Here is a 27388-nt window from a genome sequence, read left to right as displayed (position 1 = left end):
CAACAGCCTGCTGTGTTTGTGTGTAATTTAGGGTTGTGGTAAACCACTGTTAACCTGTACATGCCTGTGTGGTAAACCACTGTTAACCCTGTACAAGTCCAGGCATGTCTCAGCCCCTGGCTCCACCCCTAAGCCCGGGTATAAAGGTGACTCACCACCCTTCCCCCGGGAGCTCTTAGGATGGATTCACTAGCAGAGGCATGCTCTAGTTCTTAGTCAATAAAAGCCTACTTCATATAAGTCCATTTCGTAGTCTTTGGTATTGTTGATAGCGCATCAAGGGTGACCATATTTCCAGAACCCAATCCAGGGACACACAGGGTGGGAGCACAGCAAAGTCGCCAGGATGGACAATGGAAGTTGCGCAGCGCAGCGAGGCAAATATTTTTGTTATTCTGATGCTAACTGAATCCTCAAAAAGCAGCAGCAGAGATTTCCGCCTGAATAATACGGCTGCTGTTCATAGCATCTGCCGGCCGCTATCACGGGCACCCCCCTCTCCCCCCGATCCTCACAGCCCGACACTCATCCCAGGCCGCGGAGTGCGCTCTGATCCGGCTCCCGCGACATCCACAGGGCCTGGCTCCAGTCGCCGCTCATTACTTCGGTTACCAGCGGGCCCCGTTACTCAGACATTGTGGCTCCTCGGCTGATTCCTCTTCAACCGAGTTTCACCGGGCTATCCGGGAATTCAGTGGGGGCCGTGGCGGGGGGGGCGACGGAGCATGAGAACCGTGGACACAGAGCACGATCTTTGCATAAATTAAAGTCCCTCAGTGAGTCCACCCCTTCCACTGGTCGAAAACAGGAGATTGACATCCCAGCCACCAATCGGAACCCGCCCTGCCTCGCAGCCCCGCCCACTTTACTGACTGCCCGCAGGGCAGCGCGGGGATCACGTGACTCCGGATTTGAACCCCCGCGTATTTGGGGAGGAGTTTCCTGAACCGGGGACTCTCCCGGGGGACACCGTTTGCCCCGGGATGCCGTCCCTTAACCGGGGACAGTCTCCAGAAAACAGGGACGTGTGGTTGCCCCCAGACGTCCCCACTCCAATACTCACTTCACATCCTCCAGGAACTTGTCCAGTTCCAGTGTGGAAACATGGGAATACCTGTGGGATAGAAGGACAACAGTCAGTGAATTACTAACAACCAGTAAATGGGCTGCAGCAGTGAGTGTTTCTGGGATGGAGCAGTGGTCTGATCCCCAATTGGACAATGCCAACCCCTCAGAGCCCCTGATTGGACAGTGCTGACCCCTCAGACCCCTGATTGGACAGTGCTGACCCCTCAGACCCATGATTGGACAGTGCTGACCCCTCAGACTCCCCGATTGGTCTATACTGACCCCTCAGAGCCCCTGATTGGACAGTGCTGATCCTTCAGACCCCTGATTGGACAGTGCTGACCCCTCAGAGCCATGATTGGTCTGTGCTGATTTAGTTCAAGTTCGAGTCAGACAATGTGTCCTGTGCTCTAAGTGTCACAGATGGATCGGTGCTAAACTCCCAACTCCCCTCCCTTCCTGTGCCAGCTGCCAATCTGCATCCTGTTCATTGGTTTAATGAGAGCTTCGCACAGTGTGTCGTTCCCTCATTGGCTGGTCTATGTGTCAGGGATGGGATTGTAGGAATCTCTTACGTCCATTGTACCCCAGCACGCTTCCCGTGTCGTATCTCTGCCATCACCGCACTGCGGTTAATCCTTTTGGTCATCTCCTCCACGCAGTTATCCTGCATCAAATCTGGAACAATGAGAGAAATCCTCAATTAGAATCAGACGAGTATTACAACAACTCGCATTTATTGTGGAACAAAGTCCCAAAGCTTCTCAGAGGTCGTCGTCGTACGTGTCGTCACACTGTTCCCTTTGGGGAACTGTATGAAGTGGTGGAAGGATTTCTGGCCGCGATTAACGCTCCTTCTGTGACCGTAACCATCTTTGTACCAGCCATTAGGGTGGTTAGTCCTACGGCGGGAGGGTTTTACGGGCTCCCACAACCCATACGAGGGGGGGGGGGCCACCCACACCCACGGACGCAAGTATCCCGCTGGATGTCAACCCAGAATTTAGAGCCGAAGCTCCGACTACACTTGCCGGGACTGTCTGGAGCGGGGTTCGAAACCCTACGCCTTCTGGCCCAGTGGCGGGGATGCTACCGCTACGCCAAAGGCCCACTCCTTCCTCAGAGGTGGAACCGGTCAAGGAGTGAGCCACTGCACAATGGAGGGTTCCCTTCAGGTCGACAGGGGAGCTGGTTTTCACAAGGACTGTGCGGTGGTCACTCTGGCCTGTCCTGTGGTGCACAGTCGAGTGTGCGAGAGGTTGGCCAGTGAGGACGAGGTCAAGTAGTTCGTGTTGGTTCCTTCATCATCAGACACATCAAAATACATGGAAGTTACAAGATGGAAACAGGCCACTTGAGGCCAAGCAGTCCATGCCGGTGTTTACCCTCCGTACGAGCAATTAGTCCCAGTCACACTTACCCACCCTGTTCCTACATCTCTTCAACCCCTTGTCCTTCATATCCCTCTCTCCAATCTAATCTTCAATGTTCAAATAATGTCTGCCTCAACCACTAACCCTGGGACTGAATTCTACAGACTCACAACTCTGTTTAATTCAATTCATTCTCGGGGTGTGGGCATCGCTGGCAAGGCTGACATTTATTGCCCATCCCTAGGCCATTTCAGAGGGCAGTTAAGAGTCACAGAATCACAGAAATCACAGAAACCCCACAGTGCAGATAGAGGCCATTTCAGCCCATCGAGCCTGCACCGACACATATCCCACCCGATCCCCGTAACCCCATGTATTTAATCCCCCTAACACTAAGGGTCAATTTATCACAGCCAATCAACCTAACCCGCACATCTTTGGACTGTCGGAGGAAACCGGAGCACCCGGAGGAAACCCACGCAAACACGGGGAGAATGTGCATTGGTGTCAACTACATTGGTGTGGGTCTGGAGTCACATATAGGCCCAGACCGGGTAAGGACGGCAGATTTCCTTCCCTAAAGGACATTAGTGAACCAGATGGATTTTTACGACAATCCAATAGTTTCATGGCCACTTTTACTGATTCCAGCTTTTATTTCCAGATTTTTTAAGCTGAATTAAAATGTCCCTACTACCCTGGGTGAGATTTTGTTGTGCATTGGGTGTTCTCCTCCCACCTGCGGTGGCGCTGTCACAGCAGATAAATGGTTGGGGTTGTTCTCTTGGTTAAGCTTTAGCTCTCTTTGTTCGGTACTCTCCGGAACCTTCTTTTTGAATAAAGCACTTCATGTTTGAATCTCTGAGTTCTGAGTTCTAATTGTGTCTAGGTAGAAAGGTACAGACACAACGAAGTGGCGACAAGGATCGGATGAATCTGCGTTGTGGGAACTTTCTTGTTTTCGACTACAAAACACTCGGAACAGAGATTGCAGCATCACATTAACGTTGCGGGTGCAGTGAGTAAACAGAAATTAAAATTTGAAATGTGAGATGGCTACTATATTAGGAAACATCGGTGATTTTGATGAAAATGTGGAGCAAAGGAGCGCTTATACGGAACGTTTTGACTATTTTGTTTTGGCGAACGCGGTGGCAAACGAAAAGGTCGTGCCTACCTTTTTGAGTATAATGGGGGCAAAGACATTCAATTTACTTCGCAGCCTTGTACAGCCAGATAAGCCAGGAACTAAAACATATAAACAACTAGTGGAAATTCTTGGAGCACATTTTTCACCAAAACCTCTGGTTATTGCTGAGAGATTTAGATTTCACAAACGGAATCAAGAGGGGGAATCAGTGACGATGTTTATTGCTGCTTTAAAAAGGTTGTCAGAACACTGCGAGTTCAAGGAGGTGCTGAATGACACCATTAGAGACAGACTTGTGTGTGGTCTGCTAAGTGCAGCCACACAGAAGCACCTTCTTACTGAGGACAACCTTACCCTTGAAAAGGCCATTGAAGTTAGTGTCTCCATGGAGATGGCAGAAAAGGAGGCTCACCAGTTGAGTTCAACAGGGAGAGTTCACAAGGTGTCGTCTGAGCCTAAAGGTGCGCAGAACGGCACATGTTACCGTTGTGGGAAAATGGGCCATCACGCTAATGACTGCTGGTGTACGGAGCTGGAATGCCAAAATTGTGGCAAAATAGGTCACATTGAACGTGACTGTAGAGGTAAAAAAAGAACAGACAGAGCTGGGAAGCATGAAAGCAAAATGTCTGTATTTGGACATGAGAAGAAAAAGAGTGTTCATTCAGTGCAGTATGATGGAACAAGCAAAACAGAGGGGAGCGACACCTCTGAGGAGGAAGAGGTGCACATACTGACGGTTGCAGGTGGTCCAAATGGCTACTGGGTGTCGCCACTGGTGGAGGGACAATCAGTACGGATGGAGGTGGACACAGGCGCGGCTGTGTCCCTTGTTTCAGACACTGTCTACAACAAAATGCTTAAGCATCTTATCCTTCAGCCAACAAACATTGTGCTAAAGACGTATACCGGCGAACCTGTGGCCATGAGAGGCGCCATTGAGGTGACAGTTAAATTGAACGGACAGACTGCGAAACTGCCACTATATGTGGTAAAGGGAAATTACCCATCTCTACTGGGACGTGCGTGGCTAGAGAAAATCACGCTGGACTGGCCTGCAGTCCGCATGATGTCAAAAGGGGAGCCAGGTCTGACTGCAGTGTTAAACAAACATGCAGAACTCTTCAAAGGTGAACTTGGGAGCATGAAAAAGATCAGCGTGAGACTGGACATTAAACCTGACAGCAAGCCGAAGTTTCACAAAGCCCGACCTGTACCCTATGCAATTAGGCCAAAAGTTGAGGCTAACTTGGAGGCCTTAATCGAGAATGGAGTCCTGGAGCCTGTGAGCGTGAGCAAATGGGCCACACCCATTGTTCCTGTCCTGAAAAAAGATGGATCTGTTCGAATCTGCGGGGATTTTAAAGTGACTATTAACCCGGTACTGTCTGCGGAACAGTACCCTCTTCCCCTCATTGATGATCTTTTTACGGGCCTGGCCGGAGGGCAAAAGTTCAGCAAAATCGACTTATGCCAGGCTTATCTACAAATGCATGTCGATGACAAATCAAGGGAGCTGCTGACAATTGTGACACACAAGGGGCTATACAGGTACTGCCGCCTTCTGTTTGGAATTACGTCGGCCCCTGCTCTATTCCAAAGGGCAATGGATCAGATTTTGAGTGGACTGCCAGGAGTCCAGTGCTACCTGGACGACATCCTTGTCACTGGGACAAATGAGGAGGGTCATCTTCTGAACTTGGATGCGACACTACAATGGCTGAAAGAGTACGGACTCAGAGTTCATAAGGACAGATGTGAATTCTTTCAGTCTTCATTTGAGTACCTGGGGCATGCGATTGACGCTACTAGCCTGCATAAGGCGCCGTCAAAGGTCAAGGTGATCGTGGAGGCCCCAGAATGTGAGCCAGTTACGTTCATTTCTGGGGCTATTGAACTACTATGGGAAGTTTATTCCAGACTTAGCAACATTGCTGAAGCCGTTACATCAGTTGCTATGTCAAGGCAAAACATGGAAATGGACTGAACTGTGCAACGAAGCTTTCGCCCAAGCAAAGAAAGCATTGCTGAAGTCGGAGGTCCTGACACACTTCGACCCAAAGCTACCCGTGCAGCTAGCATGTGATGCATCACCATATGGTGTGGGAGCAGTCATATCCCACATCATGCCTTCTGGGGAAGAGAAACCTATCGCCTTCGCATCACGCACATTGAACAAGGCCGAGAGTAACTATGCGCAGATTGAGCGTGAGGCCTTGGGAATCGTTTTTGGAATTCGAAAATTTCATCAGTACCTGTTTGGGAGAAGGTTCACACTCCTGACGGACCACCGTCCATTGACTTCAATCTTTGGGCGCCACACTGGAATTCCATCTCTTGCTGCAAGCAGGATGCAAAGGTGGGCTTTACTGTTGTCAGGACACACATACGACATCAAATATCGCAAATCAGACTTGCACGGCAACGCAGACGGTCTCTCGAGGCTACCCTTGCCTGTTACTCCCCCAGAGCCTCGTCAGATAGACATCTTCTACTTTAGACAAGTGGAGGGAGCACCTGTCACTGCAGTTCAGGTGCGAAGGTACACCTGCAACGATCCAGTCCTGTCTGAGGTAATGGACGATGTCATTCGAGGGAGAGCTATAGGAGATTTTCCTAGTTTGAAACCTTACGTTTCAAAAAGAAACGAGCTCTCTGTCCAGGCAGGTTGTCTTCTTTGGCGACGCCGTGTCATCATTCCGCCACCTCTGAGGGAACCTATACTGCAACAACTTCATACAGGCCGCAGTGGGATGGTTCGGATGTAGGAAATGGCAAGAAGCTACTTCTGGTGGCCAGGTCTTGATGGAAATATTGAGGAGAAAGCCAAAACATGTTCCACAGCTGGCAACCTTACACCCCTGGGATTAGCCTGAAGAAGTGTGGCAGCGAGTACATGCAGACTTCGCCGGTCCTTTCGAAGAGAAGTGCCTAGAAATTCAGTTGGTTGCGCCAGCAGTTAGCGCCTTAAAAGAAGTGAATTTCGGGCGCTATGCGTGTAGCGCCCGGGCGCAGCGCAGTTTGCGCCTCGCCCCAAATTAAGTTGACCCTTAGCGCCGGCGCAAAGTTTAGCGCCCGCCCGGCTGCGCGCGCAGAAAATGACGTCACATCCTCGTGCAACGCCCTTTGCGCGCCCCGATTCCAAACTTCAGTCGGACCGCCCCATTGTGCGGCTGGCGGCCAGAGCGTTTGTAAAATGGAACGCAACACAGCCGACGCGGGCCCCGGGGAGCGCAAATTAAAGGGCACGTACCCTGCAGTATAAAGGGCAGCCATTTTGCAGCAAACACTCTTGTGCAACGGATTTCTGGACACACAAGGAGGAGAGCTAACTGGTTTCGTGCAGCAATAGCTCAGGTATTTTTGGACTCAGGCCAAAGCGCTGCAAGTGCCCTGTTGGAAATTTGACTGTTTGCCAGCATTTGATGGGGGCTGCATGGGGTGCCAACGCGGAGTTTCAGCGCCATGTGCGTAGGGCTCGCAGACGCGGGGTCAGAGGGGCAGCCCTGGCTAGAGGCAGAGGGGGCAACAGGCGTCGGCAACATAGGCCTTACCCAGTCAGGGTATACCGCCAGCAGCGCTCCTACCTCACCATGAGTGGCGCGCGATGTGTAAGAAGGCTGAGATTCCGAAAGGAGGTGGTTGCAGAGATCTGCCACCTGCTTCGCAGAGATCTGCATCCAAAGCTCAGGTGCAGGACGTCTCTGTCGGTGGAAGTGAAGGTGACGGTGGCATTGAACTTCTATGCCACCGGCTCCTTCCAATCCGCTGTTGGGGACATAGCTAACATATCCCAGTTCGGCGTGCATCGCTGCATCCGCCAGGTGACCGATGCCCTTTTCAGAAGGAGACGCCAATTCATCTCCTTCCCCATGGCCCTGGAGAGCCAGCATCAGTGTGCAGTGGGATTTGCTAGACTCACGGCCTTCCCCTTGGTGCAGGGCGCCATTGACTGTACACATGTGGCTTTGCGGGCACCTCTGGAGCATGGCAAGCAGTATCGCAACCGGAAGGGCTACCATTCTCTCAATGTGCAGCTGGTGTGTGACCACAAGCAGTGCATCCTGGCTGTCAATGCCTGCTTTCCAGGCAGCTGCCACGATGCCTTTATCCTGCGGTAGAGTACTGTGCATGACATGTTCGAGGCACAGCCTCCCCCAAGAGGATGGCTACTCGGGGACAAAGGCTATCCTTTGTGTACCTGGCTCATGACCCCGCTCCGCGCGCCCAGGACCGCTGCTGAAGAGGCATACAACGAGAGCCATCAAAGGAGCAGAAACATCATCGAGCAAACTATTGGGGTCCTCAAGCAGCGGTTCCGCTGCCTTGATCGTTCCGGCGGATCTCTGCAGTATTCGCCGCACCGGGTCTCCCAATTTGTCGTAGTTTGCTGCATGCTACACAACCTGGCTCTCCGCAGGATTCAGGCACTGCCACCTGACGTTGGACCACCACCTCAGGAGGAGGAGCAGGAGGAGGAGGAGGAGGAGGAGGAGTACGTTCCCAGGAGGGAGCGACAAGGTCCAAGGGCCGTCCGTCGCCAGCTTATTGAACGTAACTTCTAAGCCCCCTGTCAGGGAATGCCTTGTGGCCATGAAGCAAGATGAATGCAGCCGCTCCGCAAGCCCTCAGCCGGCGAAGGCAACAAAGACTAACAAGAACAACCATGGACACTGTCTGAATAAAGATAAATTTATATTTGACAAAAATGAAACCCCTTCCCACATGAATCCCAAAAACAATCAACGGCCCCCACAAAAAGTGCAACAAACGACTCACTCCCACAACCTGGGGAGGAGTAACTCCACATTTGAACAAACCAGGCCTCAACCTCGGCCTTAACGCAAAAAACATACCCATAAACAAAACAACCATGGGCAAAATAAAGATGTCCACCGCCATATAAAATGAAAGCTGGCCACACCCTCTACTTAGTGGCCCGCGAGGGCGAGACCTTGTCCAGCCTTTTGGCGCCCCTGCCCGGCTTGCTGCTCCTCCGCAAGCTCTGCCCAGTGGCTGCTGCGAGGCTGGGGGAAGGCGCCTGAGGGTCAGATGTCCTTCCGCCAGAAGGCCTTGGGGGGCGGCCTACACGGGCTTTGGGCCTCGAGGGGCCGGCTGTTGATTGGCGCACATGTGCATGCCCACCATCAGCTCCAGCCGCTTGCCGTTGACGCTCCACTGGGGGAGTGGCGGCGACGGATGGCGCAATGTGGGCAAGCTGGCGTATTGGAGGCGCTGGCTGGTGATGTCGCACGCTGGCACTCGCCCGGGCACGCACTGCACGATCCGCATCAATCAGCCGAAGGGCGGATCGCTGTGCTGCTGCAGCGCGGCGGGTGTCCTGGCGATGCCTGGCTAAGGCAGCGCGTGTGGCAGCAGTGAGTGCCCCTGTTGCCCTGGTCTGCGCCCGCATCACATCCGCCACTGACTTGACAGCATCAGCCAGCGACTCCATCGCCGGAGGCATCCGTTCCACTACCTCCATCATCATCCGGCCACTCTCGGCATTTGATGCCCCAAACTCCTGCACACTGGTCGCCAGCGACTCGATGGCCTCAGGCATCCATCCCACCACCTGCATGAGCTCTGTGTGGCGGCGGTCCGAATCCTCGGCCATTTGGTCCAGCTGGTGCACCTCCTCCGAGGTGAAGGTGGCCGGACTGGAGGCGGGACTCTCCCGCTGGGGAGCAGGGGTCTGAGCTAGGCGACCCTTGGCACGTTGCTGGTGCCGAATGTCCGCAGCAACTGCACTCCCCTCCGATCCTTCCCCCCTCTGGGGGGAAGGCCGTGGCCCACCCGCAGCCCTCCTGGGTGGCTGGACGCCACTGGTCCCAGCAGCTGCACTCCCCTCCGAAAGTTGCTCCAGGCTCTCGTCCAGGGAAGACGTGTCCAACACTTCGCCCTCTGCTGCGGGACCTGAGTCCTCCCCTGATGGTCCGGGTTGCTCTTCCTCCTCCTCCTCCTGTTCGGAGGGGCTGTCACTGGCAGCTTCAGGGAGCTCTTCGTCACCAGCTGAAAGCAGGAAGGCACAAGAGTAGCTTCAGAGTGAGGAGAGGGCGTCAGCGAGGGAGTCATGACTGGTGGCATTCAGCGCATTGGTGGCACAGTGGCAAAGGAGGTAGCTCGGATGCGCAAGTGCGACGAGAGAGGGCCAAAAGGCGAGGTCCTTACCATTGCCGGGCAGCGGAGGGTTGGCTTCTCCGCACGCTCTGGGCACAATCACGCGGCCTCCCATGAGGCCACTCACGCGCTCCTCCAGGGGAGTGAGCTTCTGGAACTTGGCGCGGCCTCCCCCGGTGATGTCGCGGCGCTTGCGATTATTCGCAAGTTTAGCCTGCAAGAGAAAGGACGGGCTCTAAGTACGGTGTGTAGCCGTGACGTAGTGTGCACTGCCTCCCATGGTGGAATAGCTTGGCCAGAGTGTAGCCCTGATCTAGTGTGCACTGCCTCTCATGGTGGAATAGCTTGGCCAGTGTGTAAAGTGCAGAATCTGCAATTGATGCTCATGACTGTCCCAAAGCTGCTGGCTGAGGGCTGCCCATTAGGCCTTTCAGGTCCCTTTGCCCATCATGTCAGGTGTACATGCAAGAATGAGGAGGAGAGTGGAAAGGGTACTCACCCTGACAATCCTGGTCAGGTCATTGTATTTCTTCCGACATTGCACCTTGTCCCTGGGGGCATCGCCATAGGACGACACCCTGATGGCGATCTCCCTCCAGGCTTTGGTGTAGACGCGGTGGGTGGGATTCCTGCCATTGTCTGGGAACAAGATCCTGCGCCTCTTCTCCAATGCTGTCAGCATGATATCCAGATCACGCTCTGAGAAGCGCAGGGCACGCTCACGGGCCTTCTCATGCGTTGCCATGGCTCCTTGGGCTCAGCAGCAGTGTTGAGGCCTAGTTTGAAAGCTGCAGTGTGCAGGGCGTGGCAGCAGACCAAATCGTCCCTTCCCCCTTTAAGAGCTGGCCGGCGCCACGGGGTCTGCTGTCAATCAAAAAATGACCGCACCCGCGCTGCGCCCCGCCTCGGCGCTATCCCTCTGCACCGCCGGCTTAGCGCCTAAAGATAGTCGTGTAACGCCTCTTTTAGCGCTCCAGCAACCTCTTAGGGTGAAGCGACTGAATTTCGGCGAAGGGGGCGCAACTTTGGGGCGGGCGCTAAAGTCGGGCGGGCGCTAACGTTAGCGCCCCAAAACTGGCAAAACTGAATTTCTAGGCCAAGATGTTTATGGTGGTTGTGGATGCTCGTAGCAAGTGGCCGGAGGTCGCTGTGATGAGGTCTACCACGGCAGAGAAAACAATTGAGAAACTTGATGAGATGTTCAGCAGTTATGGTTCACCGGAACAACTCGTAAGTGACAACGGTCCACAATTTGTATCACAGGAGTTTGCAACCTTCCTGCATGTGAATGGTGTCCAACACATCAGGTCTGCGCCCTATCATCCCTCTACTAACGGCCTGGCAGAAAGGTTCGTGCAATCTTTGAAGCATGCCTCGAAGGCATCGCAAGGTCAGGGCTCAATCCACCAATGTCTGAACAGCTTCCTGTTGTCCTACAGGAACGAGCCGCATGCCACAACCAAAACTTCCCCCGCTTCGCTCATGATGAAGAGGCAGTTGCGGACAAGTTTTGACTTACTCAAACCTCGAAGGGCAGAGCAGGTTGTCCATGGCCAACGACAAGCTCAAGCTGAAAGGAGAGAGAAAAGAGCCAAGGAGAGACGGTTTCATCCTGGAGAGCACGTCCTAGCTCGAAACTACAACACTGGACCGAAATGGGTTCCTGCTACGGTGATCGCGCAGACGGGCCCTGTGTCTTACACGGTTGAGACTGCTGAGGATGTCGTCTGGAGAAGACACACAGATCCACTGTTGCTAGGAGCAGAGACAGCCACAGAGGCTCCAACGGCTGGTTGGCCTGAACTGTTTCCGGATGATACCGCAAACCAGCATCCTTTGCCACAGTGCTCTTCTCCAACACAGGAAGTCAAAGAGACTGTTCCACCTGTGCAAACTCCTGACTTTCGACTGACACAGGCACCTTCTCTATCTAGGCCTGTGTCAATGCCTACTGCTGTGGAAGCCAGCGTTGACCGCCGGTATCCTGTCAGAGAGCGGCGGCCTCCAAGACGCTTGGATCTGTAGGCTTAGTGACTTACCCACAAGACTGGGGCAGAATAAACCCCAGGGTAAAGTCAGGGTTTGAGGCAGTCTACCTCTACCCTAGGTTAGTTGAGTGCATTGAAAGTAACTTACCTGTTGAGGAATAATGTGGACCTTTCATTTAAGAGGGGAGGAATATGTTATGTATTGGGTGTTCTCCTCCCACCTGCGGTGGCGCTGTCACAGCAGATAAATGGTTGGGATTGTTCTCTTGGTTAAGCTTTAGCTCTCTTTGTTTGGTACTCTCCGGAACCTTCTTTTTGAATAAAGCACTTCGTGTTTGAATCTCTGAGTTCTGAGTTCTAATTGTGTCTAGGTAGAAAGGTACAGACACAACAGATTTGAAGTTACATTCTCTGAATTATTAGTTCAAGACGCTGGATTACTCATCCAGTAACATAACCAGTACACCACTGTACTGTGTAAACAAGTTCCTCCTGTCCTCTGTTCTAAATCTCTTACACTTAATCTTGTATCTCTGGCCCCTTGTTCTCGACCCTTCACTATTGGGAACAGTCTGCTTCTCTCTACCCTGTCCCAGCCTGTCATCACATAAAACTCTTAGAATCATAGGGGAAGAAATTCGCTGTCGCCCATTTTGGGGCGCTAACATCGGCCGGGTGCAACCTTTAGCGGCCGGTGAGAATTATCGCCGGACACCGCGATACTCGCCTGCAACGCCCCTGGAGAGGATTGGAGCGCGAAATCAAGCGCTACACACCCCTCCTAGGGCGTTAACGTAGGGGAGCGGGGCGCTACCTCAGAGCGCTATCCAAGGTCAGGCGCTGGGAATCGCAACTAATCAGACATACCGGCACCTTCCAGTTCTTAAAGGGGGGGGTTCAAGCATCCCGCACAGCCGCACCCTGCTCATTGCTGCTTGTGACCTGGACCTGGATAGAGCCTCAAACCTTGCACTGAGGCAGAGATGGCATTGCACAGGCCCAGGGAGAGAGCTCACTGCTTCAGTGACCAGGATTAGAGGGCCCAGGGAGAGAGCTCACTGCTTCAGTGACCAGGATTAGAGGGCCCAGGGAGAGAGCTCACTGCTTCAGTGACCAGGATTAGAGGGCCCAGGGAGAGAGCTCACTGCTTCAGTGACCAGGATTAGAGGGCCCAGGGAGAGAGCTCACTGCTTCAGTGACCAGGATTAGAGGGGCCAAGGAGAGAGCCCACTGCTTCAGTGACCAGGATTAGAGGGGCCAAGGAGAGAGCTCACTGCTTCAGTGACCAGGATTAGAGGGGCCAAGCAGAGAGCTCACTGCTTCAGTGACCAGGATTAGAGGGCCCAGGGAGAGAGCTCACTGCTTCAGTGACCAGGATTAGAGGGCCCAGGGAGAGAGCTCACTGCTTCAGTGACCAGGATTAGAGGGCCCAGGGAGAGAGCTCACTGCTTCAGTGACCAGGATTAGAGGGCCCAGGGAGAGAGCTCACTGCTTCAGTGACCAGGATTAGAGGGGCCAAGGAGAGAGCTCACTGCTTCAGTGACCAGGATTAGAGGGGCCCAGGGAGAGAGCTCACTGCTTCAGTGACCAGGATTAGAGGGCCCAGGGAGAGAGCTCACTGTTTCAGTGACCAGGATTAGAGGGCCCAGGGAGAGAGCTCACTGCTTCAGTGACCAGGATTAGAGGGGCCAGGGAGAGAGCTCACTGCTTCAGTGACCAGGTTTAGAGGGCCCAGGGAGAGAGCTCACTGCTTCAGTGACCAGGATTAGAGGGCCCAGGGAGAGAGCTCACTGCTTCAGTGACCAGGATTAGAGAGACCAGGGAGAGAGCTCACTGCTTCAGTGACCAGGATTAGAGGGGCCAAGGAGAGAGCTCAGTGCTTCAGTGACCAGGATTAGAGGGGCCAAGGAGAGAGCTCACTGCTTCAGTGACCAGGATTAGAGGGGCCAAGGAGAGAGCTCACTGCTTCAGTGACCAGGATTAGAGGGGCCAAGGAGAGAGCTCACTGCTTCAGTGACCAGGATTAGAGGGCCCCAGGGAGAGAGCCCACTGCTTCAGTGACCAGGATTAGAGGGGCCAAGGAGAGAGCTCACTGCTTCAGTGACCAGGATTAGAGAGACCAGGGAGAGAGCTCACTGCTTCAGTGACCAGGATTAGAGGGCCCAGGGAGAGAGCTCACTGCTTCAGTGACCAGGATTAGAGGGGCCAAGGAGAGAGCTCACTGCTTCAGTGACCAGGATTAGAGGGCCCAGGAGAGAGCTCACTGCTTCAGTGACCAGGATTAGAGGGCCCAGGGAGAGAGCTCAGTGCTTCAGTGACCAGGATTAGAGAGACCAGGGAGAGAGCTCACTGCTTCAGTGACCAGGATTAGAGGGCCCAGGGAGAGAGCTCACTGCTTCAGTGACCAGGATTAGAGGGCCCAGGGAGAGAGCTCACTGCTTCAGTGACCAGGATTAGAGGGCCCAGGGAGAGAGCTCACTGCTTCAGTGACCAGGATTAGAGGGGCCAAGGAGAGAGCTCACTGCTTCAGTGACCAGGATTAGAGGGGCCCAGGGAGAGAGCTCACTGCTTCAGTGACCAGGATTAGAGGGCCCAGGGAGAGAGCTCACTGTTTCAGTGACCAGGATTAGAGGGCCCAGGGAGAGAGCTCACTGCTTCAGTGACCAGGATTAGAGGGGCCAGGGAGAGAGCTCACTGCTTCAGTGACCAGGTTTAGAGGGCCCAGGGAGAGAGCTCACTGCTTCAGTGACCAGGATTAGAGGGCCCAGGGAGAGAGCTCACTGCTTCAGTGACCAGGATTAGAGAGACCAGGGAGAGAGCTCACTGCTTCAGTGACCAGGATTAGAGGGGCCAAGGAGAGAGCTCAGTGCTTCAGTGACCAGGATTAGAGGGGCCAAGGAGAGAGCTCACTGCTTCAGTGACCAGGATTAGAGGGGCCAAGGAGAGAGCTCACTGCTTCAGTGACCAGGATTAGAGGGGCCAAGGAGAGAGCTCACTGCTTCAGTGACCAGGATTAGAGGGCCCCAGGGAGAGAGCCCACTGCTTCAGTGACCAGGATTAGAGGGGCCAAGGAGAGAGCTCACTGCTTCAGTGACCAGGATTAGAGAGACCAGGGAGAGAGCTCACTGCTTCAGTGACCAGGATTAGAGGGCCCAGGGAGAGAGCTCACTGCTTCAGTGACCAGGATTAGAGGGGCCAAGGAGAGAGCTCACTGCTTCAGTGACCAGGATTAGAGGGCCCAGGAGAGAGCTCACTGCTTCAGTGACCAGGATTAGAGGGCCCAGGGAGAGAGCTCAGTGCTTCAGTGACCAGGATTAGAGAGACCAGGGAGAGAGCTCACTGCTTCAGTGACCAGGATTAGAGGGGCCCAGGGAGAGAGCTCACTGCTTCAGTGACCAGGATTAGAGGGCCCAGGGAGAGAGCCCACTGCTTCAGTGACCAGGATTAGAGGGGCCAAGGAGAGAGCTCACTGCTTCAGTGACCAGGATTAGAGGGCCCAGCGAGAGAGCTCACTGCTTCAGTGACCAGGATTAGAGGGCCCAGGGAGAGAGCCCACTGCTTCAGTGACCAGGATTAGAGGGCCCAGGGAGAGAGCTCACTGCTTCAGTGACCAGGATTAGAGGGGCCCAGCGAGAGAGCTCACTGCTTCAGTGACCAGGATTAGAGAGACCAGGGAGAGAGCTCACTGCTTCAGTGACCAGGATTAGAGGGCCCAGGGAGAGAGCTCACTGCTTCAGTGACCAGGATTAGAGGGCCCAGGGAGAGAGCTCACTGCTTCAGTGACCAGGATTAGAGGGCCCAGGGAGAGAGCTCACTGCTTCAGTGACCAGGATTAGAGGGCCCAGCGAGAGAGCTCACTGCTTCAGTGACCAGGATTAGAGGGCCCAGGGAGAGAGCTCACTGCTTCAGTGACGAGGATTAGAGGGCCCAGGGAGAGAGCCCACTGCTTCAGTGACCAGGATTAGAGGGGCCCAGGGAGAGAGCTCAGTGCTTCAGTGACCAGGATTAGAGGGGCCAAGGAGAGAGCTCACTGCTTCAGTGACCAGGATTAGAGGGCCCAGGAGAGAGCTCACTGCTTCAGTGACCAGGATTAGAGGGCCCAGGGAGAGAGCTCAGTGCTTCAGTGACCAGGATTAGAGAGACCAGGGAGAGAGCTCACTGCTTCAGTGACCAGGATTAGAGGGGCCCAGGGAGAGAGCTCACTGCTTCAGTGACCAGGATTAGAGGGCCCAGGGAGAGAGCCCACTGCTTCAGTGACCAGGATTAGAGGGGCCAAGGAGAGAGCTCACTGCTTCAGTGACCAGGATTAGAGGGCCCAGCGAGAGAGCTCACTGCTTCAGTGACCAGGATTAGAGGGCCCAGGGAGAGAGCCCACTGCTTCAGTGACCAGGATTAGAGGGCCCAGGGAGAGAGCTCACTGCTTCAGTGACCAGGATTAGAGGGGCCCAGCGAGAGAGCTCACTGCTTCAGTGACCAGGATTAGAGAGACCAGGGAGAGAGCTCACTGCTTCAGTGACCAGGATTAGAGGGCCCAGGGAGAGAGCTCACTGCTTCAGTGACCAGGATTAGAGGGCCCAGGGAGAGAGCTCACTGCTTCAGTGACCAGGATTAGAGGGCCCAGGGAGAGAGCTCACTGCTTCAGTGACCAGGATTAGAGGGCCCAGCGAGAGAGCTCACTGCTTCAGTGACCAGGATTAGAGGGCCCAGGGAGAGAGCTCACTGCTTCAGTGACCAGGTTTAGAGGGCCCAGGGAGAGAGCCCACTGCTTCAGTGACCAGGATTAGAGGGGCCAAGGAGAGAGCTCACTGCTTCAGTGACCAGGATTAGAGGGTCCCAGGGAGAGAGCCCACTGCTTCAGTGACCAGGATTAGAGGGCCCAGGGAGAGAGCTCACTGCTTCAGTGACCAGGATTAGAGGGCCCAGCGAGAGAGCTCACTGCTTCAGTGACCAGGATTAGAGAGACCAGGGAGAGAGCTCACTGCTTCAGTGACCAGGATTAGAGAGACCAGGGAGAGAGCTCACTGCTTCAGTGACCAGGATTAGAGGGCCCAGGGAGAGAGCTCACTGCTTCAGTGACCAGGATTAGAGGGCCCAGGGAGAGAGCTCACTGCTTCAGTGACCAGGATTAGAGGGGCCAAGGAGAGAGCTCACTGCTTCAGTGACCAGGATTAGAGGGGCCAAGGAGAGAGCTCACTGCTTCAGTGACCAGGATTAGAGGGCCCAGGGAGAGAGCCCACTGCTTCAGTGACCAGGATTAGAGGGGCCAAGGAGAGAGCTCACTGCTTCAGTGACCAGGATTAGAGGGGCCAAGGAGAGAGCTCACTGCTTCAGTGACCAGGATTAGAGGGCCCAGGGAGAGAGCTCACTGCTTCAGTGACCAGGATTAGAGGGGCCAAGGAGAGAGCTCACTGCTTCAGTGACCAGGATTAGAGGGCCCAGGGAGAGAGCTCACTGCTTCAGTGACCAGGATTAGAGGGGCCCAGGGAGAGAGCTCACTGCTTCAGTGACCAGGATTAGAGGGCCCAGGGAGAGAGCCCACTGCTTCAGTGACCAGGATTAGAGGGGTCAAGGAGAGAGCTCACTGCTTCAGTGACCAGGATTAGAGGGGCCAAGGAGAGAGCTCACTGCTTCAGTGACCAGGATTAGAGGGGCCAAGGAGAGAGCTCACTGCTTCAGTGACCAGGATTAGAGAGACCAGGGAGAGAGCTCACTGCTTCAGTGACCAGGATTAGAGGGCCCAGCGAGAGAGCCCACTGCTTCAGTGACCAGGATTAGAGGCTCTGGTGGTGGCAGTCGAATGGCGGCGGGCAGTGCTGTTCCCACACACTGGCAGGAGGCCATTGCCCCGGGAATTTTCAAGGCTGTGGAGGGAAGTGGCCCAGTACGTCTGTGATATCCGAGTGGTAAGGTCCGAAACTGAGATAAGCGAGATATAAGGAAGAAAACCCAACTGTTTAATTCTGCGGTGTAGCAGAAAACCATCTCTTACAGGCTGCAAACAAAACACAGTATTTCTAACTGCCCGATACCAAGATGGAGGATTCACCTCTGAGTCATACCCATAATGCAATGCCACATTACCTTAATAACTGGTGTACCAGGACACCGACTACATGACCCATTACCTTAAACACTGGTGAATGTGATACCTTAATCTTTGGCTCCACCGGGTGGCTAACTTAAACATTACATCCCAGATTACTATATCCCCCCCCTCTTAAGTTTACATTAATTTCTTAACAACATTCTTAAAAGTCCCATAAGGAAACTCCTTTAACGATAGTCCATACTGAACGAATCTAGCAGGTCGTTATCAATCTCTCTGGCGGCTTGCGAGTCCTTGGTGAACGTCTTACAGTCAAGTCCCTGCTTGGTTGTGGTAGAGCCACCTGCTGCTCCTGAGCAGTACTCAGAGTATCTGACTCTGCTACGATGGTTTCCTCTTGACGAAGGGGTCCAGGTGGAACTGGCTCTGTTCGTGGTGTTGTTACCACCGATGCATTTGGATAACTGGGGGCCAACTTGTCCTCCGACATCGCCTCTGGAACCTCCAGTTTGGTTTCCCCTTGTCTGGTCAGTATCTGATCCACATGTCTGCATTCTACCTGACCAGTTCCCACCATGACCGTATATGATACTGGACCGGTCATTGAGTCTATGACGCCAGGAATCCATTTTGGACCATAACTGAAATTCCTGGTAAGGACCGCATCTCCTTCTCCAAAACTGCGGCTCTTTGTCCTTCTGTCATGGTTCTCCTTTTATTTGATTTGTCGGTTTTCCACCTTCCTTTTTAGATCTGGGTGAACCAGGTCAAGGGTGGAGCGTAGTCGACGTCCTAACAACAGCTCAGCAGGAGAGAGTCCTGTGGTAGATTGAGGTGTAATTCTGTAGCTGAACAGAACTCGTGACACCTTGGTTGCCAAACTCCCTTCCGCACTTTTTTTCATCATCTCCTTAAATGTTTGTACGGCTCTCTCCGCAAGTCCATTTGAAGACGGATGATATGGAGCTGAGGTCACGTGCACTATGCCATTGTTTCTCATGAATTCTTTTGTTTCTGTACTCACAAAACACGTGGCATTGTCACTTACTACGATCTCCGGTAGCCCTTGATTACTAAAACTCCTACGCAGGCAGTCTATAGTAACAGTAGATGAAGCAGAATTTACAGGATACACATCCATCCATTTGGAATGTGCATCAATGATTATGAGGAACATCTTTCCCATGAATGGACCCGCATAATCTACATGTAATCTTCTCCATGGTTTATCCGGCCACTCCCAGGGGTGGCGAGGAGCCGCTGCTGGTGCCTTCCTGTGTACTTGACAAGTGCTGCATGTCTTGACTAGATTTTCTATCTCCTCATCTAGCTTTGGCCACCACAAGTAACTCCTTGCCAAGGCTTTCATGCGCGAAACTCCAGGATGACACTGATGTAGTTGCCCTAGGATAGACTGTCGTGCTGGCTGTGGAATAATCACTCGTGCTCCCCACAACACGCAACCATCCTGCACACTCAGCTCTGTTTTCCTGACACTGTAAGATGTGAAATCAGTCCCTTCCGGATGCTGTGGCCAACCCCTCATCATATACTCTCGGACTCTAGACAGTACTGGATCTTTACCGGTCCAGGTCCTTACTTGTTCTGCGGTCACAATTGCCGTGTCCGTGTCCTCCAACATCAAAACTCTGTCCTCTGGAGCTGCACGGATAGGTGTACCTGGCAGTGGAAGACGGCTCAAGGCATCTGCATTCCCGTGGTACTTGCCCGCCTTGTAAATGATGACATACTCATATGCCCTTAACGTCACTGCCCACCTCTGGATCCAGGGTGACACCATCTGTGGAACTGCTTTCATTTCATTAAAAAGAGATAGAAGAGGTTTATGATCGGTGCATATGGTAAATTTCCTGCCATGTATGTACTTGTGAAACCTCTGTAACCCAAACATTACTGCTAACCCCTCTTTATCAAACTGGGAATATTTTTTTCCGCCGGTGTCAGAGTTCGAGACATAAACCCTATTGGTCTTTCTGTTCCATCTTCCAAGCTGTGTGAAAGAACCGCCCCCACCCCGTAAGGTGAAGCATCACAAGAGGGAATGATGTCTTTCTCTGCATTGTAGTGAACCAGCACATCCAAGGACAGCATCAGTTTCTTGGACTGTTCAAATGAAACCCTCTGTTCCTCTTCCCACTGCCACTGTGTCACCTTGCACAGAAGTTTGTGAAGAGGTGCTAACACTGTTGCCAAGTTTGGTAAAAATCTGTTATAATAGTTTAGCAGTCCCAGGTAAGCTTTTAACTCAGTCACATTGGTAGGAGCTGGGGCCTCCTGCAGTGCTTGTACCTTCTCCTTGATTGGATGGAGCCCGGTGGCGTCCACTCTGTGTCCCAGGAACACGGCCTCATTCCCCAGGAAAGTGCACTTACTCCTCTTGAGCCGTAACCCAGCCTTATCCAATCTTTGTAGTACCTCTCTCAGAGTGCTCAGATGCTCCTGGTCGGTTCTTCCTGTCACCAGAATGTCATCCAGATAGATTGAAACATGTGGGATCCCTTGCAGTACACCCTCGATAGTCCTCTGGAAAATAGCTGGACTAGATGAGACACCGAACGGTAAGCGGTTATAGGTAAACAAACACTTGTGTGTATTTATGGTGACATACTTCTTGGATTCCTCATCTAGTGTAATCTGCAAGTATGTATGACTCATATCCAGCTTCATGAATTTCTTCCCTCCAGCCAGGTTCGCAAAGAGATCCTCTGTTTTAGGAATAGGATACTGTTCTAGTTTAGACACCCTATTTACTGTCAATTTATAATCTCCACAGAGTCTTACCGAATTGTCCGGTTTTAAAACAGGTACAATGGGAGCTGCCCATTCTGAACATTTCACGGGTTCCAATATGTTCTCTCTCAAAAAACGGTCAAGCTCAGCCTCTACCTTCGGTTTCATGGCATACGACACAGGTCGTTGTTTAAAAAACCTTGGCAGTGCCTCCTTGTCTACATAAATCTTAGCTGGGGGGCCATTAAATGTGCCAAGTTCTTCATTGAACACGTTCTCATGTTCAATCAACACTTCTTGCAAAGACAATTGTTTGCCTCCCCCTATTTGATTTATTACACCCCAATCTAATTTAAGTTCTTGTATCCAGCCCCGACCTAACAAGTTTGGTCCAGAACCCAGTAATACTACAGGTAGCTGTTCCATGGTGTCCCTGTGTTGCACAGTTACAGTAGCTGTACCCAATGTCGCCACTTGTTCACCGGTATATGTTTTAAGCTGCATAGAGCAAGACTTTAACTCTGGAACTTTTGCACGGTTCCACAATTTTGAGTACTCCTCCCTGTTCATTATGGTTACGTCGCATCCTGTATCCACTTCAAAGTTGACCTTAGAGTCATTTACTGTCAGTTGCAAAGTGATAGGATCCACTTTTGGAATGTTCTCTAGCATACAATGCATTATGAACATGTCGTCTTCTTTCTCAGCTTCTCCGCTGATGTGATGTGCTCCCTGTTTTTTCACTTCTCTTCCTAGGTTTTGCTTTCCTCCCCCTTTTGGGTTGTATTCCTCCACGGTTGCTTTTGCCCTGCATGCACGTTTTATATGTCCTTTTTTCCCACACTTGTGGCACTGTTCCTCCAGAAACCTGCATTCCCTCGCCAGGTGATCGCCATTGCATCTATAACATGCCTTTACCTGCTCACGTTGTGGTTTCTGACGCAAATTTAACTTGTGCACAATAACCTGACTTCCAACTTGCTTTGTAGTAGCCCAGTCTGAACCTTGTATTTCTTTTACATCTCGGTTCGCTGTCTCTATGGCTTGAGCAAGTTCCAACACTTTTTCATACGTAAGCCCAGTCTCGGACAATAATCTCCTCTGCATTCGATCATCCAGTATCCCGCAAACGAGCCTATCTCTCAACATGTCTTTCAGGTTGTTCCCGTAATTGCAATCGTGTGCCAAATTTCTCAACACCGCTACATAGTCCAATACAGTCTCTCCCAGTTTTCTGTTCCGTGAATTAAATTTGAAACGCTGTACAATCTCACTCGGTCTGGGATTGAAATGTTCCTTCAGCAAGGCCACTAATTCAGCAAATTTACTGTCTCCCAGCTTAGCAGGACTGCATAAGTTTCTCATTAAACTATACGTCTGAGTTCCCACGGAAGTGAGCAAAATAGCTCTCCTTTTTCCGACATCATCTATATCATTTGCTTCAAAGAAATGCATCAGCAACTCGCAGTACTCATCCCAGGTCTGAGTCTGAACATCAAAAGCAGAGATCTTTCCTACCATAGCAGCCATGATCGGTTATTCAGCGCTCTGTTATTTTTTTTCTCCGTCACGATGTGATCAGTTGATCCTCGTCGCCAATATGTGATATCCAAGTGGTAAGGTCCGAAACTGAGATAAGCGAGATATAAGGCAGAAAACCCAACTGTTTAATTCTACGGTGTAGCAGAAAACCATCTCTTACAGGCTGCAAGCAAAACACAGTGGCCTAGAAATTCAGTTTGGGGTGGCCAGCTCGCTCGCGCCCAGAAAGTACCGCTGCACGCGGAGCCACTTGCGTCCGCTGGAAATTCAGTTTCAGCGCCCCAACTCGAAGGCGGCCGCTATTCAAGGGTTTCGGTGCCCCCGCTTGGGGCGCTGAAACTGAATATTGGCGCGCTAGGTGCCGCAGCGCCACCCGCTGTGGAGCGGCAGGCTGCGGTACTGCAGGCCTTCCCCCTTCTCTTAAGGGGGAGGTGCCTGCAACAGCGAGATCGCCGCTCGCTAGTGCCGGCAAATGAGCCCGACACCACGGAGAAATGCCGGGCTCCCGGAAAACAGCCGGCAATGCCGCGGTGGGGGGGGGTGGAGGAGGCCAGGGAAGGAGGTGCAGGCAGGCGGCCGCCAAAAAAGCGGCCAACCGCACCTCCGCCTTAACTCGCCCCACTAACGCTACAGGACGGCCCCGTTTTCTGATCGCTGTTTGCGGCCGCTGCGGAAGAGGCGGCCACAACTAAATATGGCGGTCGGGCCAGTAGCGGGGCAGTAGCGGGGCACTGCGCACACCGATGACGTCATCGGTGGCGGCGCAGCGCTACTGGCTAACACCGCCATTACCGCAGCGCTGAATATCGCCGAAAGCTCAGCAAGTGGCGCAAAAGCCCTCTTTGGGCGAAAACTGGGCGCAAAGCCTACTGAATTTCTAGCCCAGTATTTCTAACTGCCCGATACCAAGATAGAGGATTCACCTCTGAGTCATACCCATAATGCAATGCCACATTACCTTAATAACTGGTGTACCAGGACATTGACTACATGACCCATTACCTTAAACACTGGTGAATGTGATACCTTAATCTTTGGCTCCATCTGGTGGATAACTTAAGCATTACATCCCAGATTACTATGACGTCAGATGCACAGCCCCGTCCCACATTGTTGCGGCTCCCCTGGCCATGATCTTTCAATCCTCCTTAGATACGGGGGTGGTGCCAGAGGACTGGAGAATTGCAAATGTTACACCATTGTTCAAAAAAAGGGTGTAAAGATAAACCCAGCAACTGCAGGCCAGTCAGTTTGACCTCGGTAGTGGGGAAGCTTTTTGAAACAATAATCAGGGACAAAATTAACAGTCGCTTGGACAAGTGTGGATTAACTAAGGAAAGCCAGCACGGATTTGTTAAAGGCAAATCGTGTTTAACCAACTTGATCGAGTTTTTTGATGAGGTAACAGGGAGGATTGATGAGGGTAATGCAGTTGACGTGGTGAGCATGGATTTCAAAAAGGTCTTCGACAAAGTACTACATAATAGGCTTGCCAGCAAAGTTGAAGCCCATGGAATAAAAGGGACAGTGGACATGGATACGGAATTGGCTAAGTGACAGGGAACAGAGAGTAGTGGTGAACGGTTGTTTTTTGGACTGGAGGAAGGTATACAGTGGTGTTCCCCAGGGGTCGGTTCTAGGACCACTGCTTTTCTTGATATATATTAATGACTTGGACCTGGGTGTACAGGGCACAATTTCAAAATTTGCAAATGGCACAAAACTTGGAAGTAGAGTGAACAGTGAGGAGGAGAGTGATAGAAGTCAGGAAGACATAGGCAGGCTGGTGGAATGAAATTTAATGCAGAAAGATGCAAAGTGACACATTTTGGTAGAAAGAATGAGGCGAGGCAATATAAACTAAAGGTTACTGACTCTCCTGCCACTGGGAACAGCTTCTCCTTATTTACTCCATCAAAACCATTGATTATTTTGAACACCTCTATCAAATCTCCTCTCAATCTTCTCTGCTCTAAGGAGAATAACCCCAGCTTCTCCAGTCTATCAACTTAACTGAAGCCCCTCATCCCTGGAACCATTCTGGTAAATCTCCTCTGCACCCTCTCCAAGGCCCTGACATCCTTCCTAAACTGCGGTGCCCAGAATTGGACACAGTACTCCTGCTGGGGCCGAACCAGTGTTTTATAAAGGTTCATCATAACTCCCTTGCTTTTGTCCTCTATGCCTCTATTTATAAAACCCAGGATCCTGTATGCTTTTTTTTATAAACAGTTTCTCAACTTGTCCTGCACCTTCAAAGATTTGTGTACAAATACCCCCAGGTCTCTGTTCCTGCACCCACTTTAGGATTGTACCCATTAATTCATATCGCCTCTCCTCGTTCTTCCTAACATAATGCACCACTTCACACTTCTCTGCATTAAATGTCATCTGCCATGTGTCTGCCCATTTCACCAATCTCTCTCTGTCCTCCTGAAGTCTGTTACTATCCTCCTCACTGTTTACTACATTTCTGAGTTTGGTGTCATGTGCAAACTCTGAAATGATGCCTCCTTTACCCAAGTCCAGGTCAGTAATAGATCTCAAGAAGAGCAGTGGTCCCAATACCGACCCCTGGGGGACACCACTGTAAACCTCCCTCCAGTCTGATAAATATCCCTTCACCACTACTCTCTGCTTTCTGTCTCATAGCCAGTTTAGTTTCCAAGCTGCCGCTGCCCCTTTAATACCAGAGTCAGATAACAGAGCCCCGGGACCCCCGGGAATGAGGGCCTGAGCCCCGGGACCCCCGGGACCCCTGGGAATGAGGGTCGGAGCCCCGGGACCTCCGGGAATGAGGGCCCGAGCCCCGGGACCCCCGGGAATGAGGGCCCGAGCTCCAGGACCACCTGGAATGAGGGTCCGAGCCCCAGGAATGAGAGTCCGAGCCCGGGGACCCCCGGGAATGAGGGTCCGAGCCCCGGGAATGAGGTCTGAGCCCCGGGACCCCCAGGAATGAGGGTCCGAGCCCTGGGACCACCTGGAATGAGGGCCCGAGTCCTGGGACCACCTGCAATGAGGGTCCGAGCCCTGGGACCACCTGGAATGAGGGCCCGAGTCCTGGGACCACCTGCAATGAGGGTCCGAGCCCCGGGAATGAGGTCCGAGGAAGCTGTGGTAAGGCACCATGGCGATGGCGATGTCGATTGTCGGACTGTCCAGTCTGTCTGTACACAGAACACTCACACTGGTTGTTGATGAAAGAATGAGCAGCCAACAGCTTCAGTGAGTGGACCTCGAAGAGAACTGGATGGAACAGCAAGTCGTGGGCACTGGGTCGCAGCGATGGCTCTCGAGCCAAGCATTTCTGGATAAATTCCTGTAACCATGGAAACATGCAGGAGCCATTTAGAGAGTTGAAACAAGAATCCTGAGGCACTCCTTAAAGCAAGTCTCATTAGACCAGAAACATGGACCAGGATCAGCAAAAAATCTCACACTATAGGATACAGCCATGGTGTGGAGATGCCGGAGTTGGACTGGGGTGGACAAATGTAAGAAGTCACACAATACCAGGTTATAGTCCAACAGCTTTATTTGAAATCACAAGCTTTCGGAGCGCTGCTCCTTCGTCAGGTGAAGTGGAGAAATGCATAAAGACACAGCTTATATAGTCAGAGAATCATGTCAGATGTTTACAGGTAACCTTTCCAACTGCCATTTATCACACCTCGGCAGAGAGATAATCACAGCAATCAAAGGTGTGAATGGTGTCCAAACAGGTCAGTCAGGGAAACATTACATCAAAGAACAATGAGGTGGGGTCACAAGGGGTCAAATATTGCAGATGCTGGGGTCTGTATGAAAAACAAAAAAAGACAAAAAACATTTTTTTTGGCTGGAAATCACAGCAGGTCCGGCCGCATCTGTGTAGAGAGAACAAGCCAATGTCGACTCGAGTCTGGATGACCCTACGTCAGGTGGGGTTACATGTAGCGTGACATGAACCCAAGATCTCGGTTGAGGCCGTCCTCATGGGTGCGGAACTTGGCTATCAGTTTCTGCTCGGCGATTTTGCGTTGTCGTGTGTCTCGAAGGCCGCCTTGGAGAATGCTTACCCGAAGATCGGAGGCTGAATGTCCTTGACTGCTGAAGTGTTCCCCGACCGGGAGGGAACACTCCTGCCTGGTGATTGTTGCGCGGTGTCTGTTCATCCGTTGTCGCAGTGTCTGCATGGTCTCGCCGATGTACCATGCTCCGGGGCATCCTTTCCTGCAACGTATGAGGTAGACAACGTTGGCCGAGTCACATGAGTATGTACCATGTACCTGGTGGGTGGTGTCCTCACATGTGATGATGGTATCTGTGTTGATGATCTGGCATGTCTTGCAGAGGTTGCCGTGGCAGGGTTGTGTGGTGTCGTGGTCGCTGTTCTCCTGAAAGCTGGGTAATTTGCTGCGAACGATGGTCTGTTTGAGGTTAGGCGGCTGTTTGAAAGCGAGTAGTGGAGGCGTGGGGATGGCCTTAGCGAGGTGTTCGTCGTCATCGATGACATGTTGAAGGCTGCGAAGAACATGGCGTAGTTTCTCCGCTCCGGGGAAGTACTGGACGACGAAGGGTACTCTTGACATGTATGCTCAAGCTGTCAGGAGATGCATCAACGCCAGATTCATCAGCCGCACTCACAAGACAGTCCAGAATGTCACCCGAGCACAACGCAACGCTATCCACGCTCTCAAGACCAACCGCAACATCGTCATCAAACCAGCAGACAAAGGAGGTGCCATCGTCATACAGAACAGAACGGACTATTGCAAAGAAGTATACCGACAACTGGACAACCAGGAACACTACAGACAGTTACCCGCAGATCCGACCAAAGAACACACCCGCCAACTCAACAGACTGATCAAAACCTTCGATCCAGACCTTCAAAGCATCCTACATGCTCTCATCCCACGTACTCCCCGCGTGGGAGACTTCTACTGCCTCCCAAAGATACACAAAGCCAACACACCTGGACGTCCTATCGCATCAGGCAACGGAACCCTGTGTGAGAACCTCTCTGGATATGTCGAGGGCATCCTGAAACCCATCGTACAGGGAACCCCCAGCTTCTGTCGTGACACTACAGACTTCTTACAGAAACTCAGCACCCACGGACCAGTTGAACCAGGAACACTCCTCGCCACGATGGACGTCTCGGCACTCTACACCAGTATCCCCCACGATGACGGCATCGCTGCGACAGCCTCAGTACTCAACACCAACAACAGCCAATCTCCAGACGCCATCCTACAACTCATCCGCTTCATCCTTGACCACAATGTCTTCACCTTCGACAACCAGTTCTTTACCCAAACACACGGAACAGCCATGGGGACCAAATTCGCACCCCAATACGCAAACA

At 52.4% G+C, this 27388-nt stretch overlaps 1 protein-coding gene across 1 annotated transcript in view; it reads right to left on the bottom strand.

The window, feature by feature from the left end:
* The window catches only part of LOC147116794 (nuclear receptor-binding protein 2-like), a 301760-nt gene that overhangs the window by 10281 nt on the left and 264091 nt on the right, over nucleotides 1-27388 (bottom strand). Inside the window, exons 11-13 of the mRNA XM_085987208.1 lie at nucleotides 25225-25357; nucleotides 1644-1746; nucleotides 1064-1114 (exon numbers count right to left, since the gene is read on the bottom strand). Coding sequence (XP_085843334.1) covers nucleotides 1064-1114; nucleotides 1644-1746; nucleotides 25225-25357 — 287 coding nt within the window. The remainder of the gene's footprint in view (nucleotides 1-1063; nucleotides 1115-1643; nucleotides 1747-25224; nucleotides 25358-27388) is intronic.

The sequence above is a fragment of the Somniosus microcephalus genome, chromosome 5 (assembly GCF_052327205.1).
Source record: "Somniosus microcephalus isolate GS21.2 chromosome 5, FLI_Smic_1.0, whole genome shotgun sequence".
In the NCBI taxonomy this organism is placed as follows: Eukaryota; Metazoa; Chordata; class Chondrichthyes; order Squaliformes; family Somniosidae; genus Somniosus; species Somniosus microcephalus.
The sequence above is the reverse complement of the archived record's forward strand: the minus strand, read 5'-3'. Positions and strand labels throughout refer to the sequence as shown.